At 38.5% G+C, this 17,068-nt stretch overlaps 1 protein-coding gene across 1 annotated transcript in view; it reads right to left on the reverse strand.

The window, feature by feature from the left end:
• Nucleotides 1-17,068, reverse strand: part of LOC124279776 (AT-rich interactive domain-containing protein 1A-like) — a 58,435-nt gene that overhangs the window by 14,272 nt on the left and 27,095 nt on the right. Inside the window, 6 exon segments of the mRNA XM_046715656.1 lie at nucleotides 183-352; nucleotides 1,157-1,495; nucleotides 1,498-2,549; nucleotides 4,065-4,230; nucleotides 4,714-4,806; nucleotides 13,754-13,898. Of these exon segments, the coding sequence (XP_046571612.1) occupies nucleotides 183-352; nucleotides 1,157-1,495; nucleotides 1,498-2,549; nucleotides 4,065-4,230; nucleotides 4,714-4,806; nucleotides 13,754-13,898 (1,965 nt within the window).

Here is a 17,068-nt window from a genome sequence, read left to right on the forward strand (position 1 = left end):
CCTGTAATCTCTACAAACATTTATCAAAAGCACATTTGAAGAACTGCTTGAAACTAATATAAAATGAGTCTACAGCTAACTATGCACTAATACTAACATAATCTCAAACCTGCAAACAATCATTAATAAACACAGCACAAGATAAACTTCTACAAAGCCCAACTGCATCTTGGAGCACAAACCTTTTTCTTCTTCTCCGGAGGCTCTTCCGGAAACGTTGGCATAGGGATGCAGTTCATCACTGGCATGCTCGGGATGCTGTCAATTCCCATTTGTGAGTTGCACATGGTCGTCTCTGCGATGCAGGTCACAGGACAAGTGATGCTCTGGGTCACTACAGTAGTGGTGCTGACTGAAAGGCACATCAACAGAGGTTACTCACAACAAACATCCACCTCTTGTCAGTGCAAGAAAACCAAGGGAGACTACTCAAGCAGCTTGATGGGCTATGATGCAGACCAGCATAGCCAATGGAGAACTACAAACAAAATAACTATGGTTAGGAATGAACTACAACTTCAGAGAGCTCAACTACATTTTTTCTTCTTAAAATACGAACTTACGTTCTGTTAGTTTGTAAAGATTATGAACTAAAGGATACGACATACCTTGTTGGTCTCAATTCAGAAAATTTTGAGAGCGAATGGATCAAATATGTACAAGAAATACTGTTCATTAACTTATACTTTTTATAAAAATGTGGATCATAAACCAAATACCACACAAGAACATGGCCTAATTGGCATCGAAAACAAAATCAGGAGAAGTGGGAAGGGATAGAAATGTCAGAATTAACGTAAAAATATATTTTATTGCGATACATTTTTACAAAGGACCAACAAAGTTTGCATTTCCTCATCCAAAACAAATGCTTGTAAAAGGCAGTTGGGATTGCTGCCAGGTCAAAATGGGTGAAAAGGAAGGAAACAAAAAGGTGCAGGAAAGGAAACAGAAATGAACACATGACAGGTAGAATCCCATCACAAGCATGGTGAGGCAATTTGGCAGCACTGACACTGAACAAATACTATGATCCATGAGAGAGTCAAAGCAAGGTTAAGAGATGCCAGTGCAGAGGCAAATCTGGTGCGGGACACAGTTCTGTAGCTACTTGTGCACTGACTGGCAGTTTTGACTCCCGTCTCGTGTGACTTACCCATAGTTGTGATAGCTGTAGTAGTGATATTCTGGTGTTCAGGGGAAGAGGATGAAGAGGGTGTGGTCATAGCTCCTTCCATTTTCACCTCTCCTCGACTAGACTCTGTGGTCGGAGGTGCTGGAGCCTGGGTCAGGTTGGGGGAGGTGCTGTCACCACCACAGCTGCTCACAGTGTCCGAGTTTGATTGGGTGGTGGTGGCTACTAACGTCGGGGGCGTAGCAGCAGTTGTGGTTGGAGGAGGCTCGGGTAACTCTGCGGGTGGATCAGCAGGTTTTGTGTCTGTCGAAGAGGCTGGCATGGAATCTGAGGAGTTTGAACCACTGTTTACTGCTGATGGTGTTTCCGACATTGAAGTCTTGCTATCGGCTGGTTCCGAGTTTGCAACCTTTGTTTCCATTTGACTAACAGCTGCAGGGGATTTGGGCTGAACTGTTGGTGGTGAAGGTTGTGAGTTGGGCATTGGGGATACCGAACTTGTGGATGTCGTAAAGGCAGCAGTTGTGGAATTCTCTGCTGCACTTGTAGGCAGACTGTTGGATTGCCCAGACACAGTTGAGGAGGCAAGGCAGTACTGTTGGACTTGCCACCTTTATGTGAAGGAACAGGACCGGATGGTCCCAATGAACCTGGCCCCATACTGTTGGTCACTGGACTATGGGACATACTGTTAGGCATTTGATTCATAGAATTTGACATATTGTTCATGTTTGGGTTCATGCTTCCCATACTGTTCATATTTGGGTTCATGGGACCCATGTGGTTCATGTGAGCCATCTGATTGGGTGGCATCTGATTGGCCGACTGTGGGCCAAACATACGTGGTTGTCCTGCTATCCCCATTGGCACAGCCGGTACCGATCTCATCTGTGCTCCCCTCCCAACAGCGCTGTTGGCAGCAGCAATCATGGCAGCCTGGGCAGCGGCCTGAGCCCCTTTCACGCCCCCTGGGCCCGGCATGGGTGGCCCTGCAGGGGGAGAGGTGTGCATTCCCATGCCTGGTTGTACCGTCTGACCAGGTGGACCCACAGAGTTTATGGAGGAATGACTCGGCATGTTGGGATTCATACCAGGCCCTTGCTGACCCGGCCCTGGACCCGAACCTGGGCCAGGACCCGGACCCGGACCTGGGCCTGGACCCATGTGGTTGTTAAATCCACTATACTGATTGTTCATTCCCCCAATCTGTCCCATGCTAACATTGCCTTGTCCACTATATGCATTATTGTAGCTGGAATTGCCCATTCCTCTGTTTAAGGGCATGTTGTTGTACATTGGACCTCCCTGTCCCATTGGATTTGGCCCGTTATACATATTCTGAGAGGGATAGTTGGACATTCCAGAGGCATTCTGCATGCCCGGAACGTTATGCTGACGTCCGTAGTTCCCTGAAAGACAATTCATGATCATCTTTTATTCTGCATGATGAGACAGAACTCCTGGATGAGAATCAGTGTGAAGTACATGATTGACAGGGCTGCCCAATTGCCGTTCACCATGAAGTGACAGAGACTGTGATCAGGAAAAGCCAACATAGGTGGTGGAACAGGATAACATGGGTTGGAAACTCCTTTACCGCTTAACACACGATACAGTCCTACTTACATAGGCTATGTCTAAAGTCAGTGTTAAAGCTACGGGAGCAATTTCACTAGTAGTAAACCAATGCATTTTTATAGTTTTCAAACCAAACTTTTCTTCATTCATCACCGACTACAAGAACACTATGATTAATTAATTATCCAAAGGTTAATTCAAATTTATGAAAGTGAAGCAATTAAATTGCAACTACAAACTACATCTAAAGAAAGACTTGTCAGATTTCTAGTTCAATGCCAATGCAGGCCTTTCCTATCAGTTATGTTCACTTCAGTATTGTCAGGTAGCCATCAAGCTGGATTCTGTTGCGATTCTATGGTTTGGATTGACTGGTGAATAATTTGGCAGCCCTGTCATAAAGACAAGGTTTGGTTGCGGATTTGCACAGTAGTGTCAAATGCAACAATATAAACCAAAAATACTTAACTCAAAATCAACTTCAAAAATGACATTCACTTTACCACTTCAGTTTTACATTATGCACAAAATAATTTAGTCAAACCAAATACAGCATGCAGACCGAAATACTAAAACTAGATTTGTATTTTATTTTGGTTAGACATATTCACAGCATGCATACCGACACATTTAAGTACCAACTGCACATTAAACCTACATATGGGCTACAATTCTTCATGCAATTATCGATTTTTAACATTGACATGATACAATATTCACAATAAGATCAAAACATATTGTATACCCTTTAAAAAAAGAATCAAAAAAGAAAAAGAATTTATTTTTTTTAAATTTCTAAACAAAAATCAGTTCATTCATCACCATTGTACTTGTATCAGCAAGCATAAATGTCTGAAGCTTCCAGAGACATCCATGCACTATTTCACAACTACATTATACTTTCGTTGCAATGAAATTTACATCCTCTCAAAACATTCCTTTCGTCACTATATTTGTGTGGTTTGACAACAGTAAGTCTACAACTACATACTACAAATCAGTCAGAAGCTGGGGAGATGGGAACAACGGTTAATGCAGGGTTGCTCAACACAACAACAAAACAACAAGAACAACATATAACAAACCTGGATAGAACAGAGAGAGACAATAGAAGCACTACAATTGCACAACCTTCTAATGCTAAATTTCAAAACATCTAACATTTAAATCAAATATTCTTGTGGATTTTGTGAAATTAATTGCCAATTTTTCCTAAATTGATGTAGTCACAAAAAGCTTTTGTAAATGTTCTCACATCACAACTTTTCAAACATGTATGTAGTACAATAGGTAGAGCTGTTTGCATTCAGAAGGTTGTGCAGACACGATACTAAAGGGATAGATGGTCTCACCTGGGCCTGGGCCGGGACCGGGAGGATACTGGTTGTTGTACTGACCATAGTGACCGAGTTGCCCGGGCCCCATTTGTCCTGGTGCCCCTCCCATCTTGTTCCCCCCAGGCACAAACCCCATTTGGTTAGGCCCGATAGGTGGCGGCATCATTTGTTGGTTGTAGCCTGAATCAAGTTAAGCAAACACAGAATGAAATAATAAATATTTAATAAAAATTCACAGTTAAACCTGTGCAATACCAAACAAACCTGCTTGAACAAACTGCTGGGATCCAATGGGATCTACAACCCATAGTCATTCAGCAGTTGCCTCCCTTGCACTGCAGGAAACAGTGGCCAGCAATATGATCTTGCCAAGAGAAATCACTTTCCTTATAACTATTGGAACTGTTTTGGGTTTTCTGCACATTAAATGGATATTGTGTAATTTTGCATCAAGGAAACAGGAATGTTATTTCTGCCAAGTAATGACTTTGTAAAGTTGGAAACGTTAATTATTATTCTTTATAACAATACCTTTCAACATCATAATTCAGGTACTCAAAGCTAAAAATGATTCTTGTTTATGATAGGGATATTTTAGTGTGACAATTTACACATTGCAAAGTATTTTTCTCCATCCTTTCTCATCATACTGCACATTCATACCTTGCGTTGCCATTGGTGACTGACTCATGCGACCTTGACCTTCCAACTGACTGGACGGCGGTCGTGGAGGCATAGGACTGCCAGCTTGATTTCCTGAAAAATAATCAACATCTTGTCAGGAAAATTCAGAATCAAGCACAGGTTTCTACTGGGATTCCAGCTGATTCATTTCTGCAGTATCACAAAAATGCATTTACAGATGAAACCAAATATTCTCCACAAACATGAAACCTGACCTGTAGATAAGTATTCTGAGAAAGACTTTCAGGCTGTGATCAGTTTACATGTAGAGATAATCAGAAAAAAGTATTATATCATTCCATAAATATCACACCATGAAATACATCATGAATCCTCAGCAGAATGATGAGTAGGTATCACAGCAGCCAATTTCATCACATATTTGGCCCTGAGCCTTGATGCTCATAGTGGGTGAGGTATTGAAAACATTTCAGGCTACTCATTTCGATACTGCAGCATTAGCCTTTTGGTGCTTCCTGCACTGTCAACAGGAACTAAACCTTGCAATTCACACGTTTTTGTTTCTTTTAGGAAGCACCTTTGGCATCAGATTATAAAGAGTTATGTCTTCTTAAACAGTTACTGCACACAATAAAAAGACACGCACCTGACTAGGTTTGCAATATTAACAACAGGGCTAACAACATTTTCCTGAAGTACTTCCACTAATAGATGTTACTTTACAGCAGATGAAACAGAACAAAAGTTTTAAACCGTGAGTTGCTTTCTATCATGGAATGCAGCTGAACATTTCACCTGTCCCAAACATTCTGCTCAACTGACAAATACTCAAAAACAATACGTACTAGATTGACTCTTTCCATTTTAATCAGTTATCTAAACAAGGAAAACGCTTAACACATCTTTTATAACTGCACCAAAGAAGAAAAAGCTCATTTTTATCGGTCCTTTCAGCCATTGTTTAATGTATGTGTAAAAGAGAAGAGAAGTGTAGCATGGTTTCAAGTGATGACAATTAGAATCAGCTGAGTTGAATGGCAATAAATGATTCAGTAAATGTACTACTATGTTGTGCAATTGATCACAGTAGGCTTCTCGAGGGAGGGGAACACATGTTGTAGAGATGATCAATGGCGTAGCAACACATTGCTGGAGAGGCTCCCGAGGGGAGGGATTCCATGCACCTATTCTGTGTAGGGAATTATTGCAGCGTAAACAACCATCCGGACGTACAATATAGGTTATATGCTCCCCTGTCCCTTTGTTTTCCCCTCGAAGTAATAACTGTTCTTGTTTCACAATGGCTGTAAAAAATGTGTCACTTTCAGTTTCATTTATTGCCTTGCTGAAGTGAAGATGAAATAACAAACCAGTTTATTTGTTTAGTGTGATATTTCAATAAGGAAATATGAGGGATAAATATTTTAAATGAATGGAATAAAACTTTTGACATCATTATTCATGCCTGAGACTACATAAATCTACAAAAATAGAAACTTACACATATTATTGAATATACTCCCAACTGGGCTAACAGCTGTCACTGCTCTCTCAGAATACCAGAGGTTTACTGATAATTCAATAGCATTCATTAATGTTTTAATGTGACATATAGTATTTATTATATATAACTTTGATGAAGTACAGGGAATAGAAACAAGTGATACCATATTGATACCCTGGATCCACTTTTGATTAAAACGTGATTGAACATAATTTTTCCACACTTGAGAATCTAACCCAACTGGAAACTGGCTAAACAGAATTGGCCTATTCAGTGACACAAACTTAATTTAATGCAAAATTATTTCATGAAATATTTATCAACTTGAAAAAGCAGGTCAAATCCATAAATATTTTCGATCACAAAGAATATTCTCAAAGCTAAATATCAATTTTACAGGTCCTATTGACACATTCAATATGAAATTCAGGACCAGTTTACAAAAAGAGAAAAATGTCCTGCACTCTTCTGACAGAGAGAAGGATTGGTGGTGGCATGTTGGAGCCTGAACTAGGAATATTCTCTTATCAAGATTTGTGCCATTGATCGCACAGAAGCAAGAGAACCAGTGAGTCAGCTCGAGCCATGGCCGTCTCTCAAACTGCAGGTGAGCCAGGCAAGGTAATGGAAAATCGGTGGTTGGCTTGGAAATTTTTCCCGCTTTACTTCTGAATGGATTATATCCATCAATAGGCACCTTAGCAGAGTTTGTGCAGCCAGTCTCTGATTGTCATCATTACCATTAACCTGTCCGACAACTCAATTTTCATCTTTCTGTTACAGAGGTTTTAGACAGTCAATTATTCTCAAATTGAGGTCAAATTCTTTGATACAAAACATGGCCATGTCACCTGTTGAAGAAAAACGTGTTTACTGCTCTTATTGTAATAATGATCATCATCATGTAATAAGCTGTATCGCGGGGGCGATGACCTACATATGTACCGAATAAAGAATAAACATAATGACCATCATTGGAAATTGCAACATAGGAATGGGTATGACAAGTGTGAGGTCATACATAAAATATTTCAAAACACTTGAGGCTGGATCGAAATGTTGCATTATGTGATCTGAACTTTTAAGACAAATAATCAAGGAACATTAAAATCAGAATGAGGTGATATATTTCAATCCATTATACAAGAGAATTCAACTGGGGGCAGCCTGACAAGGGATAATTTTGCATGCTATTTTTAACAGGTTTCACAGAACCATTCAAGTGACACATTCTACTTTGGGGAAATTATAAATATGTGGTGATTTATTTGTTTAGCTTAGATCATCTAAAATATCTGTACTTTTTATGCAACGACAATATTACACTTTATCATTAAAAACTGTGTTCCACAGGACATATTGCTTGTGTGAGATCAAACGATATCTCCAAGGAGAGATCTTTTTGAAAGTATATTTTGAACAATGCCCTGACATCATTTACATGACTCACAATGCTACGACGTCAAAATCCTGATGACGTCATAATGCTATGACTTGGCTGCACTGCAAGTCTAATGGCAGTACTGTGTTCAGAGATGTACATTTTTCATTGAAAACTAATGAAGAGTGATTTTTTATCTTAAATAGAATCTCATCCTCGTGTCTTCTGATATTAAATATATCAACACTCCTTGATAAAAGTAAAAATATACTCAGCAAGCGTGGGATATTTGTAACTTTATCAACTCGTGGTGATGTATTTGATATCAAAAGACACTCGGGTGAGATTCTCCAGCGGGGATTATTTTTAATACACTGTTATGGTATAACAAGAGATGGCTATCTTCTTGTGCCAAATGCAAGTAGATAAGAGACTGGGTCAAGAGCAACCGCAATGTAAATAAACCTAGTTGAGTATAATAAAAGAAACTGACTCACTTAACTTCTCATTCAACAATAAGTGTATCACTGGACTGCTCACGGCCAGCTACACTCACAAGTAAATGTATTCAAAGAGAGAATATAAAAAGAACTGGCTACCATGTTATCAATGACAATGTTGCGGTAAGGGGAATTGAAAGAATGATTTAATGTGTTTCCAAATGACAACTTACATACAACTACAAAAGATTAAATGGCTTGTGATGACAGTTCTCATTATATGTGCAGGGCCAAGGTACAAAAAAAGTGCCTAACAATTTTTAAAGGGTATAAAAGGGTAAAACTCCACTTAGCTTCACCACATAAAGAAGTTAGTGATATTTATTGATGGCCTTTAAAATGAACAGCTAAATTTGAACCATTGGAAATTATGTTAGCATCTGTAACTAATGGAACATGGCTTATTCACAGAAATATTTCCTTAAAAGCTCAGATAAAAGAGCCAAAAATAATTGAACAGGAGGCTCGTAAAATCCTGGCTCAACCTCTATATCTTCCCACTGCAAAATGAAATGAAATTGAGTGGCACATCAAAAACAGAAATGCTACGCAAGTGCACTTTGGGCAATTGTATTTTAAGATCTAGTTTGGAAAACCCCTACTTTGCAATGGCGTAGAGTTAAGCTTTGAATGGGGAAGACATAGATAGAATACTATCAATACATGAGGACTTGGGGGATAAGCTATTGACCTGAGGGTCTGCAGGGCTAGCCTGCTCATCACTACTGCTGTAACAAGACAATCCCTCCGTCTATATACTCTGCCGTCTTTAACACTTGTCGATAAGGTCATTCAGTGCAAGCATTGCTCCAAATGTAAACCTCTGTGATGGATATCACATCTCTGCTCAACCCCCCCCACCCTACTCATCCCCCTCCAGGAGAGGCACTCTCAATGAACACAGCCAAACAAAAAGGGCATGGATAAAAGATGATTGGCAGACAGACCTACTTCCTCACCACTCTGCCTTCCAACAAAGGTCATGTCCCTCCTATAGCACAGTGATTGGCAACATTGTGTAACAATAGGTGACACTGTACTCCTCTGACCTACTGCCACACTATGTGCTAATGACTTATCAACATTGTATCTTGCCGTGGCAATTTCCCTCCCACGCCAAAACAATGAATCTGAAGGCTATCCCCAGGCAAGGTGTTATAGAGGGGCAGCTGCAATAAATATCTCCCACCAGGTGTCCGATGCTCATTCCTCTTGTTGAGAAGCAATTTGATGGCTATAATTAGTGACCCGAGATTAAGCTGCTGAGCATGGAAAACCCCTTGTGGTGAGAGGCTCAAAACCACTCATCTTGGGAAATCCCCTCCATAAAATGTCATTTGGACCAGATGTCACTTCTGTAAATATGTTTATGCAATAACCAATCTACCTTCCTGGCAATGAATGCAACTAGCACACCTACTTGCATACCACAGCCGTTGGGCAAATCTTGCTCAGTAGATATAATTGTGTTTACACTAAACCAGTCCATCAGTTCTATGTACACACCACAGTGCTGTTTATATATACTTTGGACATTATTTCTTTATTACGATACTGCTAAATTTCATAAAGTATAGTAAGTTTTTGCACCTGGGACCAAGTTGGTTTGTGTAACAATAGGTGACACTGAATGAGTTAAAATATTTCGACGCTTTTAGCATTATTCCAGCAATATGGTGGGGGACCCCAGAAGTTTGTATGGACAACAAAATGTATCTTATATATTTTTTATTGGACTGGAACAGGTTTGATCTGTTTTCACTTTAACCATTTCCATTAAAAATATGATCTCATCTGAAAACACGTAAAACTATTTTACAGCAGAAATGGAAAATCTTGAAAATCTTACTGAATGTGAAAATTAAAGTTTGCTACCTTTCTTTAATCTACTCAATATTTTACTTAAATGAAGGCATATCATTTTTCAGTTCCTTGGGCACTCATAAAATATACATGCATTTTGTTTTTCGTAATAAATACACAAATTTGAAATTTAGCTGGGTTTTTTATTAATGTATGGACATCCTGTTTTATTTATACTTTCTCTAAGCACCATATAGATTTCAGTTTGTGGTGCCCTCCACTCTTGACAACGCATGGTAGCGAGCCTCCCCAGTAATTGACCAGCTGACGACGGTGCAATGAAGCAAAATGAATGTCTTCACACTCCCCATTTGCAAAGCCACTTGTGTAATTGCAAGTATGCAATGCTTCAAGGTGGTTCCAGAGTGGGTTTTCCCCTTTCTTTCCCCGCTAGGCTTTTTCCCCGACACAGATAAACAAAGCCATTACACTATTACATCATAATGGCAAACACGCTGTGAATATCATTCATGCTCTTTATGAAAACGTAAGGAGAAGCATGTGTCGTCCATGTGGTGATAATTCTTCAACTACCCCTAGCATCTGCCAGTGTGAGCTTACACCTTGGCCGGGAATTTCTTTTGTAATTTTTTTATTCAAATGCCCTTAAATTTCAACACAAGCCTGACAGAATAATTACTGCTTGTATTTCAAAGATCAGCGTAGGTCCGGATCACATGCCGACCTCATTATGATGCCATCTGACTTGTCGATTAGCAGTAATTCATATGCTCCACTAATATTTGCTTGAGCATTGATACTAGGCTGATAAGAATGGCTTGTTTGAACAGAAGCATGTCCTATAGGAGCAATGGCAGCCATAGCCAAATTGTACATGTCAACACTACCTTCATGTTATAAGGGCTACTAGATCATATATCAACATCACCTCAAAGGTTTTCTCAAATAGACACATAGACCGCACAGGCATTGTGATATCATAGTGGCTTTTTTCAAATCCATGTTCTATTCTTTACAGACCCTAAGCACCCAGGCAAGTTCTAATAGCTGAAGCAAGTCAAGGATTGACAAGACAATTCTGTGACTTTGTCACGAGAAATTTGTGATATTGTGAGAGCATTGCACAACTATATTCACTTGTCTGACATCAGAATCGAGTAAATATATCAAAAGCTTTTACAAGTAAAACTTCCACAAATATATTCGGAGAAAATTCTATTGCAAAATGGAGCCAAGATTTTAGCAGAACACTTCCGCCGATGCAACCTGCTGGGTTTACTCTGTGCAGTTACTAAAGTAAGAGGCATAAAACACTATTCACATTTCCACACAACCGTATTTGCTTCATGAATGATGCAGCAAGTTTGACTTCGTCAGATAGTGTCAAATGTACAGGATTCCTGCACTTGTTGTATTTCAAGGCAGAAGCAAATCAAACAGGATTTATTTGTTCAGAACATGCTATACTGCCTCTCCACTGCCTGTCATTAGGACGTGTTCACACAAAAATCGACTTACACAGATAAATTGTTTACGAAACAAAAATCATGCGAAATGTGCAAGTGGTTTCCATGGTACTGATTTCGTGTAGCAACACTGCATCTACTGAGATTGTTTTTAAACGTATAGTGCGTGAGTTGAGTTTTCATGCCGCATTTAGCAATATTCCAGCAATATCATGGCAGGGGACACTAGATATGGGCTTCACACATTGTACCCATATGGGGCATCGAACCCGGGCCTTTGGCATGACGAGTGAATGCTTTAACCACTCGGCTACCCATCCTTTTTAAAGGTTTAAGACACACAGCATTTTGTATGACATTGAATGTGTGACAACCAAATATTCATCAGGTTTTCTTGTCACAGAGTGCTCCATTGTCATTCACGACTATTGGGGTTACACCTCCAAAGTGACAAATATTGAACATTGAACAATTTCAGCCTATTCTGATTGTGTATCAATGCACACACAGCTGAATAACTTCCATATTTTCTAAAGAGATTAATTCAACAAAACTGGATTTTCCCGTAACGACATAAAAAATATATATGGAATTTTGCAGGATTTTCTAAACATAAACAAATTAAATGGCACTATACAATGTTCTGAGCCATCAAGCAACAGGTTTTTTTTACACATAGTGGCTTATCTCTCATTAGGATTCATAAACCATCATCCCGTCGAATGAAGCCCATGTTGATCATGTCATGCAGAAGTTGAACATGACACGGTTCCAGGCTAGCCACAGGAAGATGCTTTCTAATTGATTACTTTTTGAATCCACAGAGCATTCTTTAATTCAAACAAGGTTCTCCTGTGTTCAACCAACCATGCATCTATATCCATTAAACGTTCCATGCCCGAAAGGAGATATTTCATTAGAAACTGTAATGTTGAAAGTAGATGAAAATATTAAGCTTCAGTTGTACTCAATTCAATAACAAACTTAATAGTTTTCTCAAATATTGGCTGAAATTTCAATAAGGTGAAATGTGTCCCCTTAATATAATCCATTTAATAGTCATTATTCATTTATTGAATGCAAAACAATTTTTGCTTGTAACTTCCTTCTTCATACAACTTGTTATGAATTATTTTAGGAGTAGTAAAATTACGTTTGATTGTCAACTTAAAAAACCTAAATCATTTATAACTCCATCAGTCTGTTTAACAGTTGGCTTAGTGCACACATCAAAATAATGACATCTCTGGAAAGTGAAATAAATTGCTAATTTGTGAACCTAATAAAATGAATAAATAGCTTTTTGTGTACTGCTCAAATTTTGTACAATATATTCAAAGGATAAAGTTCTTCACAGGGAAGTCTCAATTTCGCTAATGTGTGACTGAGGACATAATACAAAGAGAAGACTCGACATTATCAAATACTTGAATTTTTTCAGGTAAATCCCAGCAATAATGACAAAAAATAATGTTATTATATTGACTAAGCAAGAGACAGAGGATAGCAAATTGGTTAGTTTCCTCTAATGAAAGCAGAAAGACCAAAGTTAATTCCCCACATGGATACAATTTGTGCAGGTTGTAGCTGTGTTCTCTACATTGCTACATTACTGCTAAAAGGAGCAAATGCCTTGTCAGCATGGTCTTTAAGGTATGTAGAGGGAATCAATGACAATCATTTCCCTGAAGTCTGTTAAATCAACTATCATATGTCACGTAAAACAAGAGTGAGTGAGTATGGTTTTACATCGCTTTTAGCAATATTCCAGCAACATCACGGCAGGGGACACCAGAAATGGGCTTCACACACTGTACTCATGTGGAGAATCGAACATACGAATCAGCGAGACAAGCAACCGCTTTAACCACGAGGCTTCCCCACCGCCCCACGTAAAACAAGGACACCTACAAAATCTGAACCCGAGTCTTGAACATTAAGTGAGAATTCCAGTTAATTGCAATTAAGATTTCCAAACTGGATCACACTTAAACAGGTTGATCTCCACAGGAGTGAGGATAATAAAATGTATTGGTAAAGTAAATATTACAATATGCATGTTGTTATTTTAAGCTCTTGGACAATCGCTACACACAACATCCACACTGATGTATTCACCATTTTCAATCTATTCTCAAACCAGCAGCACACAAATGCATCAAACATTGCCAATCATTATCCTTTTATTCTTCCAACAATTGAGGAAAATATGCGAAATGAACTATTTGGGCAAAATTGGAGGAAAAAAAACCCAAACAGGCAGAATAATTGTTTTCTGTTGTACCCAATGATCACTGAATGACCTTGCTACTGCTCCAGCAGAAACTGTTATGGATTGCCATCACTGCAACAATCATACACGAGTACTGTCTTGTTGGCCTACCTGGAAGAGAGGCTGGCGTGTTTGACCTTGACCCTGCTGACCCCGAGGGTGATGGCACCGGGCGGAGGGAGGAGACTGCCGGGTGTGGCACCCCAGTAGATGTTGGCGTTGTCCGCGAATCAGTATCGTCACCTCCTCCTTGTTCCTGAAATATAAAACCACCATCATCATCATCATCATCATCATCACAGTTTAAATCAAGAGTGAATGCAAGAGCAGTGCCACTTATAAACATTATTCATTATTTTTTCAGCAGTAATACCAAGAATATGCTTCACACACTGTCTGTGCCCCTAAGGACATTTTGCGAAACTTTGTGATCGTGGATAACAATTGGTCCATGTCCTCCTATTTGAATCAATCTGAATCCTCTGAATTGATAATCATAACATTTGCATGCTTGCACCGTACTAAAATGCCACGTGAACTTGTCTAGTCAGGATAATAACTGAGCAAGCTGCTATCCCTCATGACATCGGTCTAACATGCCGACTTCTACACCATCAGGAAACGCTTATTCTGTTGACACTGCAACAATCAATGTACTCCATCTTTTAATATACTACCCTATTCATTACAATAAACATTACTTTACTGAAACATGAACCCCTCATACTAATGATAGTGAATGCATATTGCCTCTTGCCATGGACAGCAATGTCACAGTAATCAGCTCTTCAAAGTTCAATGGTTACTCAGGGTTATTTTGTTAAAAAATTGGGATTTTACTTTAAAGATTCTTATATTGTGAACATTTCAGAGGTGGTTTAACACTATGTTAAAATTGCATTCTGTAGTAAACACAACTATTAAAAATCTATCTATTTGACAAGTCCTCGACAATTAGTTGTGTTAAAACTCATAACATTTTCTTCATTGACTTAAACCAGTTGATCATGTCACAGTAAAAAACTAGTCCCTATATCTGACTAGGTATCCGACTGGTCATTACGTCAGAAGCCAACACTTTTAATGAACTGACATAACTTTGTCAGGCAGACAGATCCAACGACAAAACAAACCTGACAAGACACATTCTGGCTAGGACAAAGACTGTAGTAGCCCACATATCACAAAAACTTCCATTGCAAGCCACAGCCACAAGAAGAGAATAATGACCATTAGGACATCAATGCAGTTTATATATTTCAAGGGTACTTCATTTCATTCTAACACTGGACTACCTTCAGCTAGTCCTGGATAAACAGATCTAGTTCCTTGAAAACCTGAAGGTTGATGACACTATGAAAGCAAGCTAAGTACATACAAGTAGGTTCATTCACTTCAGTTGAACAAATACGCAACAATTGCACTAACATTCCAGAGGAAGTAATGAAGTGTGAAATATAGTCCCATGTGACATATACTGACAATAGAGGTCTCCCACACTCTTTTAATCTATTATATCACATATCACGGCCTCCTGTTTGGTTACATAACAGCATATGCTGACAAGGTTATTGTACATTGTGTAACACTGCCCTAGTTTTCTTTCATCTGATTAGGTATGTGATACGCCGTGTTCATACATCAGTCTTCATTACTTGGTTTTTATAACACAAGGGAGGCAACCTGGAACAATTTTCATTACAAACAGATGTTAACATGCAATTTACGTAGCATTTTAGCCCAGCAAACATAAAATGTCACCCCAAGACAATAAGCAGTCTTGGTTTTTCAATTGGGCATAAAAAGAAATAGCACTGAAACGTATTTGTATGGACAACACCAGGTGTTGATGAAAAAAGTAAGCACGTCCTAAAATCAATTGATAACATTTACCCTACACTACTTTGATTGGTAAACAAGCATCTTCCAGCAATTAGTCAATTATAATCAAGCATTCCATGTGAATAAAATATCTCAATCACAGGAAAATTATTTGAGCATATTACAGCAGATGGAAGCTACAATTGTACAGAACGACATTTCTTTTCGCATCTCACCATTATTAGTTAATAACAACAATCAAACATCTTCAGTGAGTAAACTGCCCACAATTATTATTTTAGTGAGTGAGTGAGTTTAGTTTTACGCCACACTCAACAATATTCCCGCTATATGGCGGAGGTCTGTAAATAATCGAGTCTTGACCTGACAATCCAGTGATCAACAGCATGAGCATCAAGATGCGTAATTGGATAACGATGACATGTGTCACACTTTGTATTTCATATTCTGGGTGGAGTCATGCAAGAGAAGCAAGTAATCCACTGTAGGAAGTGAATCGATACAGAATAAGTGTTGTGTATCATATTGTTACATTAAGACCAACGACAGTTCATAAAAGTATTGCTTCACTCCCTTCTACTTATTCTGCGAGTGAAGTTTAGTCACTGAAAAGTAAAAATGACAAAAACAACTTGGTATTACTGTATCCATGACTTTCAGCAATATTATATTTCGAGGCTGCTATGTACATAGAGCTGATATCAGGGTGACAGTGGTACACAGAGTATTCCTACAAATTATATGTAAATTATGAAAGCTTTGTCAGAGCTCCAGATAAGATTTAGCTCATGTGGGTACTGTACCCACTGTATTTTGGGTATTATGAATGTTGAGTGGAGTATTTCATTTTCCGTTACCCACTGCTTTCAAATATGTGCGTATTTCAGTCATTTTACTCACCTAAGTATTATGTCATTGAGTAAGTTTACTAAACAGGTATGTTCTGCCTTATGTCATACCTAATCAAAACCAACTTAAACATAATGGAAATGATTTCATAAAAAATCACTCATCCTATACTGACAGTACACTTGTCCTATACTAACAGTACAACTTGATAGCAATCGATGTCTTTTTCATTACGCAAGCGATTTTTATAAATATATTCCGTACCCATTTGTTTTAAACTTTTTGCCTATCTAACATCTTAAATGCTGTAATTGGTATGCAACAAATTATTTTCAAAGCGTAATTTGAAATTTTCTATGGGTATTTTACCCGGATACGCAGCTTATCTGGGCCTCTGATTTGTTGATGTTCCATCTTTAATGTGCCTAAATAAATTTCCTTTACTTACAGCATATAGGACAGTCTGCATTTTATTCTGTAGACAACTCTAAATGTCGCCTTTACCAATCATGAAAACTAATATGGAAAAATAATTGAATAAAAGAACCATTTAGCATGAAGTGTGTTAATACAGAGTGACTCCTTTATCACTAAAATGAATTTGAAATGGAGAATGATGACTTGTATAAACACAATGTGATGGATGCTATCAATGACACTAGTTGATCTGGGGGAACCTTCTAATTGTCATGAAAAATCAATTATTGCACTTGCATTTCGTACTTATCATAGATC

The sequence above is a fragment of the Haliotis rubra genome, unplaced genomic scaffold (assembly GCF_003918875.1).
Source record: "Haliotis rubra isolate DU_JTF1 unplaced genomic scaffold, ASM391887v1 Scf256, whole genome shotgun sequence".
NCBI classification, from domain to species: Eukaryota; Metazoa; Mollusca; class Gastropoda; order Lepetellida; family Haliotidae; genus Haliotis; species Haliotis rubra.